The 22260-nt window shown below is 36.9% G+C and overlaps 1 protein-coding gene across 2 annotated transcripts in view; it reads right to left on the bottom strand.

The window, feature by feature from the left end:
* The window catches only part of MAP3K7 (mitogen-activated protein kinase kinase kinase 7), a 71780-nt gene extending 54185 nt beyond the window's left edge, over nucleotides 1-17595 (bottom strand). Inside the window, exons 1-4 of one of the 2 annotated variants that reach the window (XM_036114315.2) lie at nucleotides 17198-17595; nucleotides 3677-3787; nucleotides 884-949; nucleotides 340-385 (exon numbers count right to left, since the gene is read on the bottom strand). In XM_036114315.2, coding sequence (XP_035970208.1) covers nucleotides 340-385; nucleotides 884-949; nucleotides 3677-3787; nucleotides 17198-17317 — 343 coding nt within the window. In that variant the 5' untranslated portion in view covers nucleotides 17318-17595. The remainder of the gene's footprint in view (nucleotides 1-339; nucleotides 386-883; nucleotides 950-3676; nucleotides 3788-17197) is intronic. The other variant, XM_036114327.2, reaches the window with a different exon arrangement.
* Between the last annotated feature and the right edge of the window lie 4665 nt (nucleotides 17596-22260).

The following is a 22260-nucleotide window of genomic DNA, read 5'->3' as shown; positions in this document are numbered from 1 at the left end:
GAGGAGGCTCAAAGCTAAGAGAGGGCAAAAAGAAAAACATTAAAAGTATGAAGAGATTTTAAAATCTATTTAAAAAGCAAATTTTACTTTACTTAAATGCTTTTAACATCATGAAAAGTACCATCAATTGAAAAGATTGATATACTTAGACTTCTAAACTTCACATACTAATGTTGTAGCATCTCATTTTTTCATTTCTAATTTTAGATTTTTTTTAAATTACCTCCTTTTGAGATTCTGAAGGTAAACTGTGAAGAACATTAAGTAACTAACGGTTTGTATTAAAAGCTCTTCAATGATTTTACTCTGCTAGATAAAGACAGGTCTAATGACACTCACCATTATATAAAGAGCCCCCTTCAGCATATTCCATCACAAGACACACCTAAAAGAAACATATGTCAGTATAATAATTAACCACAGGGCTGTAACATCTTAGGTGACTTGAGAGATAACTGAGTTCAATCTTTAATTTTATAAATGCATTAAAAATTATTCTTTTGGTCCCCACTATGTGAATGGTACTAACGGAAAAAGAAGGGGATCTATGATCTAAGGCCTTGTCTTGTAGGGGCCCACTGTCTAAGAGTGGGGGTGTATGTAAAAACATAATTGCAAGTCCTCTGAGAACTTTCTCCAGTGCTGAGTAGATGCTGTCGCAGAACATCATAAGCCTCATAAGATGAGGTTATTGGATAAGACCACCCAAGATAACTCCCCTCCAATATACTGTGTTGCTAACAGACTAGAAACAAATATATAAAATCTAATTTTTAAAAAAAATAACATAACAGATCAAAATAGTTTCATAAACTACACACCTGCAAACATTTACTATGTCAATGCTTATAAACAGGTGACAATGAAAAAGTGACAAACTTACGGGATTCAAGCAGGCTCCATATAGCTTTACAATATTAGGATGGTTCACACGGGATAACTGTCGAAGCTGTAACAAATTAAGGTTTCTTTTAAAAGATGCTAGCTTTTGAGGAACTGATTACATTACATCATTACAATTTCAGGGTGTACAAAACATCAGTTTAATCATTCAACAATCATTATTTACTATGTAGCAGGCACTGTGGTATAAATGGCTGCCCAGAATGGCAAAGATTCCCTGCCCTAGAGCTCTCACACTTTACTTGGGAGACAGGCATGTAAATAAATAATTAAGCCCAAATGCAAAGTGCTGTAACAGGAGTTATGAACAAGCCACGATAAGTACAAATAAGAAAAAATAAACTTTAACAAGAAACATTAGGACACCATCCCAGAGATGGCACTGAACTTAGTTATCCAAGGCAGAAGAATCTATGTCACTGTCATCACCTTCAGAGCTATGGCTGCATAGTCTACCTAACTCTGTGCCAGGCCCTGGTGGGCACTTGATAGATTCTGTTTAATTCTCACAACTCTGCAAGAGCGGTATTGTCATTTCTACCTTTAAGAAAAACGGACCTTTAAGATAAGGCTCAGAGAGGGTTAAGTGAGCGGCTAAATATCCTACAGCTACCGCCAGGCTTTGAACTTTGGTCCATCTGACTTAAAATCTGCACTCTTTCTGCATATGTGTATTGTCTTCTCTACGTCCTTCTCCCATCTCTTGAATTAACTGCCTTCTGTCCATTCCCACGATCACTGCCTTAGTAGTTCTTCCAACATGAACTGCGGCAGTAATTACTAGGGTATTTTCCTAGCTGTATTCCCTACTTCCTTGTGGTAGTACCAGGTACCTATGCAAATAGTCCTCCCCAATCCAAAGAATCACACCGAGGTCAGTAAGAGGTTTGGCTGTACTGTTTCTCTCTTGCTCTACACCTGAAACTTCTATTAATGTGTCCCTCCAAACTGCACCTTACTCTCTTTCTTCTCCTCTTTTTTCTGTCTTTTCCCCTCTCTTCCTCTTCTTCTCTATTATCCACACTATACTGCTGGCTCATATGAAGTCCACTAAGGTAAACCTTTTTACTATATGCTACTAGAAAGCTGTATTTCTCTACAGTGAACATTTGTGTATTTTTAGTCCTAACACAACAATTAATATCACTATTTATTATATTCATTTATTATACACAAACATATATTTATTATATTTCATCTTCTAAAGGTTTAGGACTGAGCTTTGGATAGCAGATTATGTAAGCATTTATTTCTGCTCCTTCCCCAAATCCCACCAAGATATTAAAGGCATTTTTTCAAGGCACAAATTCAGAAGGATGAAAAGAATGTGAAATGAGAAAATAGCACACATTTTTGGAAGTTGGAAAGCAAATGACTAGCAATAACTGACACAGCAGACTTAAAAAAAATGAGAAGTGAGCAGAAACTAGATTAAGCTCATAAAACCTCCAAAGGGTTGGGACTGGTGGTAGTACCAGGTACCTATGCAAATAAGCCAACAAAGGAACAGAGAGATTAGTTGAAAGGCAGACGAGATTCTCTCCCTTCCTGACTTCAGTTTAATGACTGCCTCTTTATCATCCCAACAATTAGAGGTTGATTCTTTGGTATAACAAAGAGTCTCTGGATTGGGGGACACCAAACAAAACTAAGGGATGAGCTCAAAGTAGTTGCCTCTGAGAAGCAGAAAACTTGATAGGAGGAGGTCTAGGGGATTAAAGTTTTTAAAATAAGACTATGTGGAGAACTATTTGACAATCTGAATTACCTGTACATATAACCTCGATAAAATTTTTTTCATCCAAGCTATTATAATCTTTTTGACTCCTAATTCTTAGCATTTAACACATATGCTTTTAGCTAGTTTTGTCAAAGTGCCAATGCACTTTTAAACCTTATCTAAACCATAAACAAAAATCATGAATAAGGCAAGGCTGAGGCCACTCTTGGAGCATAGTACCAGAGATCATCTTTTCTTCATGAGGACCCCAAACTATCAGCATTTCTCAACTCATTCACTTAATTACAAAAATCCACTTTATCGTATCCTAAGTTTTCATTCTCCATATTATACATTTAAAAATATCATAAAGTATATTTGCAAGTTATAATTAAATACAATCACAGATATAAATTCAGAAAGGTTTGTAAGGTAAAGACCACTTATCCATTGGCCAATGAGGAAAAAACCCCACAAATTTAAGGAGCTGCCATCATCTATTATACAGAATAGTATAAAATTAATAAAGAATAAATCTGACAATACAATTACTATTGATTATTGAATTCTCCTTCATCATCAAATCTGTAAGAGAACAGAGTTCTAGATTTTCATGCTAAATGAGAAAAAAATTAAATTTGAAATTATTTCCCTGTAAAGTGATCTCATTTGAATTTCTAAAAATATTCAGTCAAAAATGAATGCATAAAATTTCCCTTCTTAATTTTAGATAATGGGAGAGAATACCATTTCCTTTCTATTTTAAAATTTAAATCCTATGCCTTGAAATAGATCTGAATTACACGGATGAGACTGTATTTTAATTCAGGGATGAATTCATTTATGTAGTTAAGAGTCTTCGCCCCCCAATTTTTAATCAGAATTAAGAGTGTGAATGAAAAATGTTTCTACAGCATTATCTTTGGTTCAACCAAATTGCTGAGGTTCAAGTATACAGAGAAATGACAACTGGGAAACAACTTTTTCATAATATTAAATTCACAGAGTATCTTAGGTAAAGAATTATATATTAGAAACAACAATTCAACTTACCTCTACAATAAAAGCTTTCCTCTCAGATTCACTTTCTATTTGTTTAATAGCAACATCTTTTGCTCTCCACTTAGCTTTGCAAACCACTCCAAAGGCTCCTCTTCCAACAACCTGAGTTAAAACAAAAACAAAAATACCCATGAGAATCAGAAATAAATAGATCCTGCTCAACATATAAACACTGAAGCCGACGTGAAAGACTTATTAAAAGATTTAGAAATCATCACTATCTGGATTTGCCACCGAGCAAGTATAAAGTTTCAATAAAGTGAAGAAATAATGAAATGAACTTATCTCTATCTTTTTGAAAGTTTATGGTTTAGACAGCTCTTCACTGTCAGGTAAAACCAAACAAACAACAAAGACTCCTGGAGCAAGGAAACAAATTAAAACAGGCAAGATGAGGGAGAGGATAGAAAGATGATATTTGGGAAAATAAATATAAAAAGCAAGAACATATAATCAATGTTTTTAAGCTATTTAAAAACAGCTTTTGAATAATTCAGTAGGGGTATGAAATGGAGGTGAAAGGATAAAAATACAGATGATAAAAGACTGGCCACTGTGAAGGAAAACAAATCATGGTATCACCTATACAACAGAATACATTCGTCAAGAGAAATAAATGAACTACTAATTGATACATGCTACAATGTGGATGAACACACTATGCTAAGTGAAAGAAGCTAGACATAAGAAACCACATACTGTATGATTCCATTGACATGAAAAGACAAATCCACAGAAACAGAAAGTAGATCAGTGGTTGCTTGGTACTGACAGTGAAAACTGGGATTAACTGTAAATGGGTAGGATGAATATTAATTAAGGGGATGAAAATGTCTGAAAACTGATTTATGGTGATAGTTGCATAACTTGGTAAATTTGTACAAATGGCTAAACAGGTCAAGTGAATGAATTTTATGATATGTAAAATATCTCATTAAAGTTATTTTTGAAAGTTCTAAAGTAAAGATTGGCCATATGTTGTATTACTATTGACAGCTAAGTGATGGGTACCTCATGGGTTCATTGCTCTCTCACACTATGTTTTCTACTTTCACATATGTTTGAAATTTGCCATAAAATAAAATCAACAAAAGAACAGTTTTGATCCTTGTAAAACAAAATCATTAGATTTTTATCACTGTAAAGGATCTTAGTTAAGTGTCATCTACTCCAATTTTTCAGCTTCCAATGTATCTAAGTACTTTGTGTCAATGTTTTTCCTTAAGTGAAATATCTACCTCTCTGTACATCTCTCATTTATGATGTACTTTCTATGTAGTGCTTTACATACATTACCTCATTTACACAACCACAGGAGATAAGTACTAATGCTATTCTTATTTTACAGATAAAGTAACCTAGTTTTAAAGTAAACTAACTTGTCCAAGTAAAGAGCAGTTTGATGCCAGACAGTTTAACACCAGAATGTTAAGGATCCTAATATACACACATATATCTCTATTCTATGTCAGGAAAGTACCAGTTATCTTTCCTTGGAGAAATTTTCACTTTAGACAAACTTACAAGAACAAATCCCTGGGCACAAAGCTCTTCTGTAACAAAGCTGGCTATACTTACATCAGAACTCTTTTTAGAGTAAGAAGAAAGTGCTAATAACTACCAGGACAGTAGCTTGAAACTGGGATGTATGGCTACTCTAGCCATAGCTCAAATTCTATTTCATACATCACACAAAGCAGTATGGATATTTCTCATGTTAAATAATGTATAAAACTACCCAAATGGTTAACCATGTACCAGGTACTAGTCTATGCACTTTTCATGCATTAACACATTCTTCTCTATTTTATTTTGTCATCTCTAAGTATTTTTTTAAGTTTTCAATTTTAATTCCAGAATAGTTAACATACACTGTTATATTAGTTTCACGTGTACAATATAGTGATTCAACAATCCTACACATTATTCAGTGCTCATCATGGTAAGTGTACTCTTTAATCCCTGTCACCTATTTCACCCATCCCCTCTGGTAACCATGTTTGTTCTCTACAGTTAAGAGTATGTTTCTTGGGGGCACCTGGGTGGCTCAGTCATTAAGCGTCTGCCTTCGGCTCAGGTCATGATCCCAGGGTCATGGAATCGAGCCCCGCATCTGGCTCCCTGCTCGGCGGGAAGCCTCCTTCTCCCACTCCCACTCCCCCTGCTTGTGTTCTGTCTCGCTCTCTGTCAAATAAATAAAAATCTTAAAAAAAAAAAAAAAAGAGTCTGTTTCTTGGTTTGTCTTTTTATTTTTCCTTGGTTTGTTTGTTTTGTTTCTTAAATTCCACATATGAGTGAAACCATATGGTATTTGTCTTTGACTGATTAGCTTGGCAGAATACTCTCTGGCTATATCCAGGTTGTTGCAAATGGCAAGATTTCATTCTTTTTTATGGCTGAATAATATTCCAGTGTGTGTGTGTGTGTGTGTGTGTGTGTGTGTGTGTATACGTACACACACATCATCTTTATCCATTTGTCAGTCGATAGACACTTAGGCTACTTCCATATCTTGGCTATTGTAAATAATGCTGCAATAAACCTGGGGGGGGCATGTATCCCTTTGAATTAGTGTTTTCATATTTTTTGGGTAAATACCCAGTAGTGCAATTACTGAATCACAGGGTAGTTCTATTTTTAACTTTTTAAAGAACTTCTGTACTGTTTTCCACAGTGGCTATACCAGTTTGCATTCCCACCAATAGTGCATGAGGGTTCCTTTTTCTCCACATCCTCACCAATACTTGCTCTTTCTTGTTGTTTTTGATTTTAGCCACTCTGACAGATGTGAGGTGGTATCTCATTATAGTTTTGAACTGCATTTCTCTGATGATGAGTCATGTTGATCATATTTTCATGTGTCTGTTTGGCCATCTGTATGTCTTCTTTGGAGAAATGTCTGTTCATGTCTTTGGCCCATTTTTTAATTGGGTTGTTTTTGGGTGGTGAGTTATACCTCTTGTAAGAGAAAGAAACCAACATCAGTCATTTGCACTAGTCATCCAGTTACTTTAACATGAATGGGTACTGGCTAAACCTGGCACCATCAGAGTAAGGGAAAGAGCACATCTGGGCTCTAAACCCCAACAGACTTGAGTTTGAATATAGGTTCTGTCTACCTATTACCTATTAATGCTGGGGAGATTAACATCTCTGCGCTTCTGTTTTCTCAACAGTAAAAGGGAGATGCTTACAGTGTCCTCCGTGATATTTATAGGGTTCATAAGAAAGCCAAAGCCATGCATTTTCTTAAATCCTACAAAAGAATAAGTGCTTAGAGTTAGGTATGAATCAGTGTAAGGAGCTATATTACTCATTTCTCTCACAATTAGCCATAATAAATAGCAAACAGGTCCTGAAACAAATTTCAACTTTATGGCAACATTAGGCTAAGAAGGTATGGATGGAGACCAGACTATCTATTGATATTACTATGAGATAATGATTATGAATTTAAAATATTCTTCAACCATGTATTTAAAAATACCTCACAGCAACTGGTACTTAGTAGGTCTCCTCCTGTTTCATTTTCCTATTCTCAGGAACGTCCATGCAGGAATTCCAAACATTACATTTGTGGATCATTCACTTGTCACAAAAACTGTTAGGTGTTGTATGATTAGTTGTGATCCACAAGTGCCATCTAGTGCTGAGATAATGGCTGAGTCTGAATTTTCAACTTAAAATCATGGGAACATAATGTGGACAAATGAGGACATGATAAACTTTCCTCCATTTGCTTAAGGAAGCAATTTTTGGGAATACTTTGAAATATAAAACAGGCATATGTACGTAAGATGAGGGCCCATGGCTTTAAGAAGCCTCCACTCATGTTAGGGCTATAAGATACTTCACATATATAGTGAAACAACAGATACAAAATGATAGTAAAGGAAGTATAAGATATCTAAAGGTTGTATACATAAACTGAAATGCATGATAAAAAAAAATAACTGCTTTGAATTCAAAGGAGTGACGTTAGAAGCACAGAGTCAATGCTTAAAGAATTAAATTTCTGTGTATCTAATGATTCTGATCGCCAATTCCAGTGAATGAAGGGGACTTTCTCCACACCACCAAGCAATGCTCAGATACCAGCTGCGTATCTTATAATTCAGTTCAATTCTGACACTATCTACCTGGACATAGCATCAGATCCTGCAGGTTAAGGGCTCAGTTCTATAAGACTGCCCCTTCCTCCCACAAACTTCAGATGCCAGTCACAAGCCCAGGTGTCACTTGTGCTTCTGACCAATGGTTACAGATTGGAGGTTCCAATGACTCCCTCCTTGGGGTCACTTAATTTGCTAGAATGGCTCATAAAAAAACATTTTACTTACTAGATTACCAGTTTATTATAAAAGGATATAACTCGGGAACCGCCAGATGAAGAGAACCATAGGGTAAGGTATGCGGAAAGGGTGCAGAGCTTCCGTGAGCTCTCCAGGCAAGCCACTCTCCTAGCACCTCTACGTGTTCACCAACCTGGAAGTTCTCTAAACACTGTTCTTTTGGATTTTTATAGAGGCTTCATTAGACAGGTATGATTGATTAAATCTTTGGTCACTGGCAAGTGATCTGACCTCCAGCCTCTCTCCTTTTATCTCCTCTCCCCTCCTTGGAGGTCAGGGGTATGGAACTGAAAGTTCCAACCTTCTAATCACAAAGTAGGTTCTCCTAGCACCAGCTCCCATCCTTTGGTAGGGTTCAAAAGTAGCCTCATTAACATAACAGAAAGAGAGAGAGAGATAGAGAGAGAAACATTTTTATATCTCTCTTCACTTAGGAACTTCTGAGGGTTTTGGGAGCTGTGAGCCAGGAACTGTGAAAAAGGCCAAATATATATAAGAAATATACTATTTGGTCATTCAGAATGCAGTATCAAAAAAACCTCCCATCTTCTCAAAAGGCATAAATGTAGAGACATTAGGAGTAACAAGAAATAAAAATAAAGAACTGACCTTGTGAGATAGAGAAATAATAAGACAAAACAACAGTGTTAAAATAATTTTTAAAATACTTAACAGCTGAAGTGAGCCAAAGGTGAGTCTGTGATAGTGGTTGAAGAAACACCCCCTCCCCTTCAGGGATAGGCTTAGGGATTCAGGATAGGTTTAGGGATTTGAGGGCAGAAAGGACTTATCCCTCCCACTTCTCAAAGAGATCCCTAAGAGAGGGCAGCCTCATGCAGCTTAGCTAACAAGGGAAGCTACAGATGATTGAGAATGCAAGGCAGACAGACAAAGGGAGGCCCTACTCAGGTTCTCTCAGCCCCAAGAGAACATGGAAATGATACAAAAAACTCTTGCCAAGAGAGAAGTGAGGCAACTGAAAATTAAGAGTTTTCTGAACTGTTGGAAGGAGGCTATTGTAGAGCAAACTGTTGGAACCTATCATCACAGGCTGTGGGATGGTAGATAACTCAAACACCGGGAACTAAATGCAGAGCTCAGCTGAGTTTTGGAGAATCAATGAAAGCCAAGGGGGAAGGCCTAGTCAGTAAACAAGAGAGAAACAGGTAAGCTCTCCTTTCAAAATGGGTAATGGTGAGGTTCATGCCAAGAGAATAATGAACTTCATTTGTTTACTCCTTACACCAGTAGTTTTTGAATGTCTACTATATCCAGCTATGATTTAGGATACCAGAGATACAGCAATAAATAAGACAAAGGCTCTGATCTACATGGAATGTGCTTTTAATGAAGGGAGGTGGGGGGGGGGGGAAGACAGTCAATAGACAAAAAGATGAATGAGAAAAATATCAGATTGCAAAAAAATGCCATGTAGAAAACAAAAAATGAGGATGATAGGACAAAGAGACTAGTGGAAACTTTGGGATGGACAGTATGCAAGGCCATCTGAGGAGGTTACTAATTTGATATCTGAATGATACAAGGAACCAATCAAAGAAGAAGAAACAAGTAATGTGAAGGCCCTAAGGAGGGGTGGAAATAATCCCTGACTCCCTATTCAACAATATTTGAACTCCATCTATAGACTAGGTGGTATCCTAGACACTCAAGATACAGAAGTGAACGAAATAAACCATAATCCTTGTTCCTACTGCTTATATTCTTGTGGAGAGAGACAAACAAAGAGGAAGCAAGATATACAAGAAAACACATACATTTTAGTAAGTAAGTGTGCTAAGAAGAAAAGGAGAAAAATCTTGTGTGTACACTTACATGTATGCACTACCCACCCTGCCAATTTTAAACAGGGTAGTCCTGTAAAGCTGCACTGAGAAAGGTAACATTTTAGTGATGACCTAGAGAAACACTTGGAGGGTTTGGTGTGGGCAGTGCATAGTGGGAGAAGGGAAGAGTGATGCAAGATAAGGCTGGAGAGACAGGCACAGTCTGGATCCTGAATGGCTCTCTGCATCACAAAAAGGAGTTTGGATTTCAGTCTAAGTGCAATGGGAAGCAACAGGAGGAATTTAAGAAGGAAAGATGTGATATGATTTTTATTAAAAAAATCATTCTAGCTCTTACATGAAAAATGGATTGTAGGGAAGCTAGAATATATCGAGAGACTAGATAGGAGGCTATTATCGCAGCTTAAGCCAGAGAGAGTAGCTGTGAGGACAAGACTGATGGTAGTGCAGAAAAATGGGCGGATCTGGGATATGTTTGATAGTTAGGGTTAAATGAGCTCGTGAGCACGTGAGTGGGGAGCTCAGGTGGTTAAGCGCCTGCCTTCAGCTCAGGTCATGATCTCAGGGTCCTGGGATTGAGCCCCTCATCAGGCTCCTTGCTCAGTGGAGAGTTTGCTTCTCCCTCTCCCTCTGCTCCTCCTTCCCCACTTATGCTTCTTTCTCTCTCTCTGTCTCAAATTAAAAAGAAAAAAAACAAAGAGCTTGCTGATGGTCTGCACACAGCAAGATGGGTGGAGAGAAGGGATGAATCAAGGATAATGTCTAGATTAGGCAACAGCTTAATGAAGAAAAACAAAGAATGGAGCAAGCAGATTTTTTTTTTTTAAGATAACACATTTAGCAACTAAATAACAGCATTTAGTTGGTTATTTCTAGTCAATCAACTGGGTCAGATTACCAAAAAATAGTATCTAAATAATGGGGCCTCGGAACTGAGTTCTGAAGAACTTCAACATCTAGAACACAGAGGAGATAGAACCAGCAAAAACTGGGAAGGAACAGTCAATAATGTAGCAGGCAAACCAGAAGAGTGTCACAAGAAGCCAAGGGAAGACTTCTAAAAAGAAAGCAAATGCGAAAACAGCAAAAGCATTACTTCAATGGCTCTCAAAGTGTGGTCTCTGGATCAAAAGCATCAGCATCACTTGGGTATTTGTGAGAAATATAAATTCTAAGGTTCCAACCCAGAAGTGCTGAGTCTGAGGGTAGGGTCCAGCAATCTGTGTTTTAATAAGCTCTTCAAGTGATTCTGGTTTGAGAACAACTTTAGGTTATATTAAAAACATAATTAACAGTGAAACAAAATACTCTGGTGGAAGCCATCACAGAGACCAGTTGATATTATCTATGAAAGTTGTCCAGAGCACTAAGAGGCCATCTTGGGCATGAAGAAAGGAAAAGGGGAATTCTTGTGAGCAACCCAATGTTCTTCTTGACATACAGTAGGTCAGTATAAATGAGTGGCACAGATGTCAAATTGATACACATTGGCAACTGAGGTAAACAATGAAAAACCTAATATTCAAATTACAAAACAAGGAAAGGAAGTCACTTTTTACTTACTACCAAATTTCTAATTCAAGTTGACAAATCAAATATGCTTTTTGGATTGCATTCATATCCAAATAACATAAGTTTCTTTAACACATTATCATTAACAATTATTTTGAATGACTGCTTTCCCCAAAGACCAATTTTCAGCAAGTGTGTAAAAAAGGGCACACATCCAAATTACAAGTTATCTCCCCCATCACACACATCCATACAAAACGGCAAACCCAGAAATAAATATTAGATATTTTTCACAATCCCTCATCTGTAAAAATAGAACAGAGGAATGCAAAGAGGACTTTGGTTTTAAAAGGGAAGTTAATTTAGAAATATTTCCTCCTAAATTTATGAATGTTTTCTAAATTAAAATGTTGTTAGATTAATTCTCTTATGATATGCATCTTTCTCCCTGTGGTGTAGTCTTCTAGGTTCTGGGTCCAAAACTTTAGTTTCATATAGTAAAGCAGATTTAAATGTAATTTTTAAGTAAAAAATAGAACAGAAGAATATGAGAGAAAGTGTGAATACTTCCATGCAATTAATATTAAAAAACATAAATATCAAAATCAGAATTCATTGTGTGTGTGTGTTTAAAGAAAGCAACTCCTTTAATAACTAATTTCTTTAGGATGGAAGACTATTCCTTCATCCAAGTCATGTTATTAAAAACAAATGAACAGAGCGCCTGGGTGGCTCAGTTGGTTGAGCGACTGCCTTCGGTTCAGGTCATGATCCTGGAGTCCCTGGATCGAGCCACGCATCAGGCTCCCTGCTCGGCGAGGAGCCTGCTTCTCCCTCTAACCCTCCCCCCTCTCATGTACTCTGTCTCTCTCTCTCATTCTCGCTCTCTCAAATAAATAAATCTTTAAAAAATAAAAACAAATGAACAAAAAACCCACCTAAGTTATACAAAATGGAAAAGGATGCCCATATGCTCTTAATTTACTATGAAATAATTCTTCTTAATTGTCCCCAATTCATGTTATTTTTAGTTCAGTGACTATAGTTGTCACTTTGATTTGGCCCTGCTTGGTGGACTATGTGAATGGACCCTGGCTATGCTGCCACTGCTCTGGCTAGAAATATGGAACATGACAGAACAAGCATAGATCTTACGTTTATTCATTAGAACTTAGAGCCTCCAACTATTTCAGAACTTAGAACTTCAATATCTATTAATAAACTGTGGCAGAGCAGAACTCCCATCTGCTGACAAGACAGGGTTGATAACATAAAAGTAAAGCTTTGATTATTCAAACTTACTTTTGAATTTTCACGCAGTCTTTTAAAACCTGCCATAGACATCTGACCCAGTTAGTAGGCCTTTCTTTCAAATAATATGCCCATGTCATCTTTTAAGCCACACACACACAATATAAGTTATCGTGTGCTTCTCTCTTCACTGCTAACAATTTCAGATTTCTAATGAAACCAATGATCATTAAGTTTCATATGGAAGAGTTTATTAATAATTCTGGATATCCACAATTAAATACTAACACATTTATAGACTCAGTTTTTTCACGCCACTATAAACAAGGTTTTTCTCCATTATCAGTTGCCCATATACTTCTAAAACTACAAAATATACATCGTTGCCAAAGTTCTTTCTACACTTCCCTTTAAAACAAAACGTTTGGGTCTCTATAATGAAGCTTAACAACATATAAATACTGTAGTGATTATATGTGCCTTGCTCATATTATACTTTATGTCAGCACTGTAGGTCTCCCTTTTAAAAAGCAGCCACGCCAAAGAGGGTCTTTTTAGGATTTTAGTGAAAGCACACTAATACATGGTTTACTTATAGCATCTACCCTTTACAGCATTTTTAAAACCCCTGCTAAACAAACTTATTTGCTAGGTATAATGGAGTATAACGGAATCAACAGTTGGATAGAGAATCAGATTTCTAGTTTAAATGCTGCCTTAGCCAAATCACATACTTACTGTAACCTCTGGTTTTATCACATGCAGTATAAAAGAACTGGATGAGCACTAAATCCACATGATTATGCAGTGATAACTTCAACTACTCATTCAACAAATATTTATAGAAAAACTAGGTTCTCTACACATTGGTGTTTACAAGTGTGAATAAGGCACCTTACATTTTGCTGGGGGATACACAATTTTGCTTACTGGTTAAGTGCCACAAAGGATAACAGAACTGACGAAGATCTAGGTTACTCAGGGCAAGTTTCCCTAAGGAATAAACATTTGAGGTGGGACTTGGTGAGAGGAGCCAGCCATGTGAAGTTCTTGGGGGAAGAGCATTCTAGGCAGAGGAACAAGTGCAAAGACAATTCACCTTTGTGCCTTTACCAATCTATGATGCTTACCTTATTCAAAATCTGGTTTCAAACTACTTTCCATTCAATGAAGTCTTCTGTGATTAACCCTACTTTCAAATTATGGCTTCAATGCACAGTTATCTATAGCCACAGTTTTAAATTCATGGTTCTGAAAATGTTAATTATTAACTGTTCTGTGTTTATTCTAGTCTCACAATAAGTCAAAAATTTCAAGAGAATCCTAGCATTCTTCTATTCATCTTCCACAGTATCTTAGCTGTATTCTACACAGAAGAGAATGCTCATTAAATGTGTAGGACCAACCACTGTAAAGAAAATCAGTATTTTGTTTCTCCATTCCCAGAATAAGGTTTGGTCAGAGTGCTTCAAAAAGAAGTAAAGCAACACTGTATATCTAGAAGAAAGAGCAACTAACTCATGAGTGAGAAATCTCAAATTCGATTCCCAGCTCTACCATTTACTTAGACATGAGGTTTCTAGTAAATCAAACTCTATGACCATTTGTCAATATCTGTAAAATGGGGATATTTGTCCTGCCTAACCAGGGTTGGTTGGTCACCAACTACATTCCACAAGAGATCATGTAGAGCTTACTGTGGAAACAGAGCAAAAATACTGGAAATAATGAATGTGTTTTCGTTTTAGAACTGGAAGAGACCTTAAATGATCATGTTTAATCCTTCATTTCACATGAGAAGTCAGACACCCAGAAAAACTAGGTTACCTGCTCAAGGCTACAGAAATATATTATGGTAGAATCAGTATGGCATTCAATTTTTTAAAATACCCAGCCCAATACACTTTTTACCACACCGCACTGCCTTTACCATTTTTTGCAACCTAGTCTTCAATGTACATACCTCACAATTTATTCTAACATTCTCTTCCAGAATGGTAAAAACTAGGTGGCTTAAAAAAAAAGTTTTTAAGGTTTCTGAGGCTGAGACCTCACATAATTTGAGGTCTCTGGTTTCTGAGGCTGAGACCTCACATAATTTGATATCAGAACTGAATTTAGGAAGTGCAGCCCTGGTATTACTGAGTCATAAGATTAGGAATGTAAGGATTACAATCAGCTGATGCCTTAAAAATATGCACTAAAATATCTACTAAATGACTGCATATTTGGTCTGTGGTTGGAGTATTTTTCTTACACAGTTTCTAACTGAATCAACATAATGCTGCTTCAATTACATTGTTATTTAAGAAATACAGAATATAATTTTATTTATAGACAATGTATTTGTACTATTTAAAATACTAAAAGCAATGTAAAATACTTTCTGTTTCTAGTCATTTTCTTCGTTCTCTTATTTTTGATTTTAATCTAGAAGCAAAATCTAAGTTGAGAAATAGTTATTAACTGAATGCCTATAGTACTCTGGATTATATAACACTGTTTTAATGTGTGCAAGTAAATGTAATGGGAATTATGTAATGTTTTCAACATTAGAAAGGTCCAAATTCAATCTTTAAAGTGAAAATAAATGGGGTATTAAAAAATGAAAACTAAACTAAATAACCAGCTAATTTTAGAAATTTTCATCTGAAAACAAAAATTTACTCCTCAGGAATGTCCTAAGTATAGGACATAAAGAAAGGTTGAAACAATATCTAAACTGAAAGAAAAATCTTTAGAAACATAAAACTTCATCAGAAGTTAAATAGCTTTCCGCAAAGAGCAGTAAAATGATGAATGTCCCCTCAGTAACTTCCATTCTTCCAAAAGGCAATAATGTAAAATGCTTTAGAAAGTAGTGTGAGAAAATGAAGGTTGTAAGAATCAAATGATGTAAGTCTGTGAAAGCATTTAGTAGTACAAGTTATTATTATATAACAATTTGTAGTCTACAAGTACAGCAGTTTGCCACAGAGTAGACGTAAATGCTTATTTAAAAATTGCAATTCTTTTATACTGACTCATTGAATTTTTCTTAAAAAAGAAAGTTAGCCATGAAAGTGGATCAACTATCCACTTCTGAAAAAGGAATTTATCATAGCCTCAATAGAAAACACACACCCCATACACACAAATAAATTCCCTCCTCTTTCCAAAATATGGGTCCTTCTTTTAGCCATGTGACCTTAAAGAGGGTCACTGTTCCTCTCTGGAACTCAGTTTTCTAGTAGTAAGTGTCAGGTACCATGTTGGGTGTTTTGATTTTATTGCCTAATAAGGAAGTATACAGATAAAATTAAATAGAAATTATTATCCCTGTTTTATAGTTAAGGAATAAAGCTATAATGCTCAAAGGGATTAGTTAGGAAACTTGCTTCAAATCACACTGCTAATAAGTAGTATACCTGATATATTGAACCTTCTAACTCCAAAGGCCTTGTTTATGCTACCTTGTAAAATGAGGCTGTTCTCAATGATTACTTTATGCCATAAAAAGATATGATTAAGGAATCCATTTTCTTCCAAAACATGCATAGAAAAAAAAATTATTTGTTGAATGATAATTATCTCACCACTTTAGCTTGCCACTGCCTAAAAATAATTTTGGATTTTTAAAGTAGAGATAACTCGTTGAAAGTCTATAACATAGGATACACAGTATTCTTTATGGCATATATACTGCAAAGTATTTAATAAATTTTAAAAATGAAGAATAAATGGTAACTGATACTATGTTCAACTAAAGCTTTAACACTTTCTAAAGTGTATCTTTAAAATATATATAGTTTTTACTTTTCTAAATTTTGTGGTCCTTAGAACCAATCTACTCTGTATATTTGAAAACAAACAACATGTTAAAAGCACATTACTATCTTTCTCTAAGATAACTTAATACAGAATAAAAAATGATTTGGATTTTCTAACAGCGATTTCTGGTTTGGTGTTATATTGTGGTTGTCACCGAAATCATTATCTCTTCGGAATATGCTACCTTGAAACATTTTTTCATCGTAGTTTACATTACTAATGGTAAAATTTATCCAAATTAGTCCAACTGAAGGCAGACCATTTAATATTATGACTACTGCTCTATAGAATCGGCGAAACAGAACCATTCGGTAGTTGGGGAAACACTTTATTTAGACATGATGATATATTTATTTATCAAGCATTTATTGAACACACATTACGTACCAGGCACTGAGCTATAAGTCGAACATAATACAATCGCTGGCCCTTAAGAACACCAAATCTCAGTGAACTGCAACTCCAAAACGACCATGGTCTTCGATGAATTTACTACATACATATATTTAAGAACTGGTGGACCACACCATCTCACCAGTTCATCCTGCTGTTTCAGATGATCGAACTCCAGGCACCGGACCAAACACAAAAGTGCCGAAGCGAGGAAAAAGTAAGCTTTCCCAGAGCATCTGAAGGCAAAGTCTCCTCTATACTCAGCTTGTGTGGGGACTCCCGGGTGGACCCAACGGGGCCCAGAGAATCAGACGGGCCGGGGGAGGCACCTTAAGAGTCGGGACCACGCAAAGGCCGGTTCCCGTGCCCCCGTGCCGGGCCTCACTCACCTCTTCCACCTCGATCTCCTTGTAGTCGATCTCTTCAAAGTTGAGGACTTGGGAGGGGGCTTCGATCATCTCACCAGCCGAAGACGAAGAAGAGGAGGAAGCAGCGGAGGCTGTAGACATGATCCCTCGCGAAGCCCGGGGGGCCCGGGGAGGCTGCCACCCGGACACTCCGGGGGAGCCCCGCGCCCACCCGCCTCCGGACCGACCTTCAGACTGAAGCCACGGCTATCCGTGGCGGGTACACGGACAGCGGCCACAGCCGAGTCCCGGCTCCGGCTCCGCTGCGTTTTCCGCCGCCGGGCCCCGCCCACTGAACTTCCGGTTCCGTCCTGAAATCGGAAATTGGAGGAGGGCTGTGAGCTCAAGAAAGGGGAGGGGAGAATTTTGTGACTGAGACAGGGAAAGGAAGGACAGATTGGGGGTGGGGTGGGTGAGAGTGAGTGGCGGGCTTGGAACTGCAGAACAAATTTCGCGAGATCTTTATTAAAGGGCCTCAGCATCGGGTGATACCGCGAGAGCTGATGCGCTGACGTAATTAAAATGCGCGAACGGAAGTGGCGCGGAGTACGACGGAATATTAATGCGGTTGGTCGTTCAGAGACCAGCGGGAAAGATAAAAACTAAGGTTTCAACTCTGGTAAACTGTGTTAGGGCTCCGCTCCCTTTTGTCTCAGAGACCTGCGGACGGATGGGTTAGTGTTGGACTAAGTTTTTGTGACGAAGCTTTTTAGTTTAACCTCTAAGCTAAACTGAACTATTTAAGAAGCCTTGGGAAATGTGTTTCCCTCAATGCGGTGTATGGAAGGAAGCAGTTGCTACTGTTACTTTGAGCCAGTCCCTGATGCTATGAGAGATTCTAAAGAGAATAATACAGAGCGAGCCAACGCATGTAACCTGAGTAACACTGTGTAGGCTGAGTGCACACGAACAGAAGTTATTATTAGGTAAGGTAGATATTTATAACTTGGCATAACTTGTATTCATCTGAAGTTGTGGGTTGTATTAATTGTACTTATAGAGTGCGGAGCACTCAGGTGCTTTACGTTTATAATTTAATCATCAATATCCTTGCAAATTAAATATGTTGGCTACCATTTTAAGGACATGAGAAAATAAGCTCAGAGAGATGAAAAAGATTATGAACCTCACAGGCTAGTAGAAGCTAGGTCAGTGTAGCTCCAAGGTGAATAGTGTTGCCTGTGTTGTGCTATCAATACAATTTTTAGTTTTAAACTAGCCTTTAAACTTTATTTAGTCGATTTGACCTAAAGCCTAACTGGGGAAATTGGAGTTAGAAATGAAGGCTTAAGGACCAAAGATGAAACCCTATAAATGTCAAATTCTAAGACTCAGTAGGGTAAGAGACAGAAAAGGAACAGTCAGGGGGAAGTGAGAGGAATGGTGATGGGAATATCACTGGAGGAGAGCTTTCCAATTAAAGAGTAGCCAACCCAATAAATGCTGTACAGAAGTAGGTTAAACACATTTGGGATAGCAAATGGGTCATTGGATTTGGAAATTAAGTTTTGAACTGAAAAACATCTGTCATTTTTTTGTAGTTCTGGTAATAATCATAGTTTGGTGAATGGCTATAAAAAGAATGAAAGAATTTCTTCTCCATATACACCCTGGATGATACACAGTGTCTTGAATACCTAGACCACTTTTATGATGACTCCTAATCTCCCAATGCTCAAATATTACCTGAATTCCCAGCCTATTGAACATCTCTATTTAGGTGTAACTTAAGCACCTAAACTCAAGATTCCAAAAGCAAATGCAAATGTTAGCCACTACAAATGTTTTTCCGTGTGCATTTTCTATCTCTGTGAAGGATACCCTCCATCTACTCATTTGTCCAAGTGCGAAATCAGGGCTTTATTTCAACATTTAAAATGATGTTTAGTGCACTAATAACTAAACAGAAGCAGATTAAGTCAATAGGATAACTGTCATTTTCACCTGTCATTTCTGGATTTCTCAAATTAAGATAGTCACCTCTTACCTCATGCTATCACTCTGCAGGTCATTACTCCGTTAACACCTTGATCTTAATTCAGTGGGTCTACCAAGTGGAAGCTCAAGAAATGTTTGTTCCATGTTCTGGTTAAATGAATAGCTTTTGCTAGTTCTCCCTTTGCCTGGAGTGTAAGGTCTGTTTTCTGTACCTTCAGTTTAGAACTAATATCCTGCTGACAAGAGACTAATCCTTACAGCCATGATGCTATTCTGTTTGACTTCCTCTCCCCGCCCCCAACATATTGTTAGGAAAAAAATCAAACACAGAAAAGTTGAAAGAATTTTCCAGTGAACTCCTATATACTTACCATGAAGATTCTAACATTAACATTTTACTATACTTGCTTTATTCTATATTTGTCCATCTATTTACCCATGCACACATACTTCTATCATTTTTTTGTTGGATGCATTTCAAAGTGAACTTCCTACATGATTTTGAAATCTCCAATATTTCTGCTTCTATATTTTATCCATTGATTTGGACTTATGAGACTGATACTAAAGTCAGTTCTCCAATGTGCTTGCAGACTGCCTTTTTGGGGGGGGCGGGGAGGCAGGTAGGGAGGTCTGCCTGGAACCTTTTCACTAGCTTGTGATAAAGTCCCAGCATTATTCATGTCTGGATGCAGTCATCCCCAAAGTCCACTTCACCTCCTGTGATTTGATTATGTCAATTCCCAGTTTTCATTTAAGCTGAGTCAAGTTGTATTTTTGTCACTTGCAATCAAAGATTCCTAAGTAATTCAGTTTGAATCCAGAGAAATGAGGGAAGGGGGCTGAACTTATCTTAATTCACCTTAACTTTTACTTTGTATTCCCTTTAACTTCTTTAACTTTAATGAGTTAAGAATGGAAGGTTGAACCTCACAATTTAAACTTTGGTTACCAGTCTGTTGTGTCTACACAAATTTCCAGAGATACAAACAAGGCTTTTAAAGAGTCTTCGTGAAGTCCCTCCCAATTTGAGCACTCTCCACCAACCACCCTCGTGTCAGTGTCCTAATAACTACTCTTTAACCTTCAACCCTGTCTTCAATTTTAACTCTTCTGCACTATCCATGGGATGAGGACCAAGAGTTTTGATACCAATTTCCCACTATCTCTTTGAATGTTTTAAGTGGGATCTCATCTTACTTGGCTCATTTTGGATATGAGGATATCTGGCACCTATTTTCATGGAGACTTAGCAGAAACAGACTAAAATAGTTCCACTTTAATATTCTGTTGCATCGGCATGTATAATACATCAGATAACGAGTTCCATATTTTGTCAGTTAATATGACGTTTGTTATGAATAACAGGAGCTCAACACATAATGGCTTAAACATTAAAAGGAATTTATTTGCCTAGTTAAGTGGAAAGTCAAGAGCTAGGACAGATTTTAGGTGTCAGAAACTGATTCATAAACTTAATGATATCAATAATTTAGTTTCCATTATTGTCTTCTGCCTTTTGTGGTATTTGCCATTGCTCTAGAACAGTGTTTCTCAACCCTTTTTTCTTTATTGCTTCCCTAAGAGCCTTTTAAGATTTTTTTTCTCAACGCCCCCCCCCCCCCAGTTTTAATACCACAGATATGGTACATATCTGTTTATGGACTTTATGCCTGTTTTGTGCTTTATATATAAAAAAGAGTAAGATTTTTTTTTCTCTCCCCAATTTTCACCCCCATTGAGAATGTAGGCTCTAGCAGTTTCGCTTTTCATGTGACATACACACTCTCCAGTACAATGACAGAGAGTGTCTCTTTTGGTAGCTATTTCAGAAGAGCAAGGAACTTCCATTTTCAAAAAGCCCTTGGCAACTGTACCTTGAGTGAGCAATAGGAGACAGGAGGTTTGAGGTTGAAAATATCTTGTATAACTTAGACTGAGGACTCCAGGAATCATGGGCTTTGAGAAGGAGGAACTCCCAACCAGAAGAAAAATCTGAAGACTCCTAGGAGGAGCAAAGCAGGGAATGTTTGTTTGGTTGGCAACCAACAAATGTTCATTATTCATATGTCTATTCTGGTTGAGCTGTGTATCTAGAAAGTATTATCTTTACTGCCTGTTCTAAAACCAAACTAGCCCAACCTGATCAAATATTATTCTTTCCAGGAAGTTCAGAAATAGTTTTCTGTTCAAATATTCAAAACTGCAATACATGAAGGATAGCCAACTCCTTAGCAATTCAGTGACACAGCTGGAGAGCAGCTCCCCAAATTCATGTATTTCTCAAATATTTGAATTTATTCCATATTTGCTACTCCCCACATCTTTATCCTAGGTCTTTTGCAGCCCATGGGGCTGCTGAAGGGGTTTGTGTTTCAGATGCCCATAATGTGGATGGTAAAGTTAGGCCTGTGAAGGCGCGGGGGGAGTAGAGGCGGGTATAGTTCCAAAGCATTCTCGACATTACATATAATGGACATTTCTGTTTGTAGCTAACTAATGTTTTAGTTTTTACTCCCTCAGCTAAGCTGGCTGCAAGGCAACTGCCTTGATGGTGCCTTTATGTCCTACAGATAGAATCTCTGTTGTTTTTGAATATTTGATAAGAAAAAGTTCAACTGGTTTCAAAATTCATTCATATTATCACAAGAAATTTGAACATTACATTTGCATTTAAAGAAGAGGAAGAGCTGTTAGAGTCTTAAATATGATTTCAACTGTTGCAAATTTTAAAATGGTTCTAAAAATATTTAAACATTTTTTTCATTTCTTTTCATCAAAGAGAATAAAGTTTCTCTTTGATGATGACTATCAAGAGTTTGAAAGGGACATCCTTAAAGGTCTTGATCAGGAATTGATAGTGGGCATTTTAAGCAGAAAATCTTACATTAAAAAGTGAAATTTATGAAGAAAAATATATTAAAAATTCCTATTAAAATTTTGAAAAATATTTGATATTTATATAAATTCAATGCTTAACATCATCTCTAATGTTTTGTTTATTTTTTAAAATTACATAGTATGAGAAAAGCAATTACATTCTTTTATTATGCCCCAAATAGATACCTCCAAATTCTTCACAGTTCATCTCAGAGTATCTTACAGTG

Source organism: Halichoerus grypus, chromosome 9 (genome assembly GCF_964656455.1).
Source record: "Halichoerus grypus chromosome 9, mHalGry1.hap1.1, whole genome shotgun sequence".
Classification (NCBI taxonomy): Eukaryota; Metazoa; Chordata; class Mammalia; order Carnivora; family Phocidae; genus Halichoerus; species Halichoerus grypus.
Note: the sequence above shows the minus strand (reverse complement) of the source record. Positions and strands in the feature narration are given on the sequence as shown.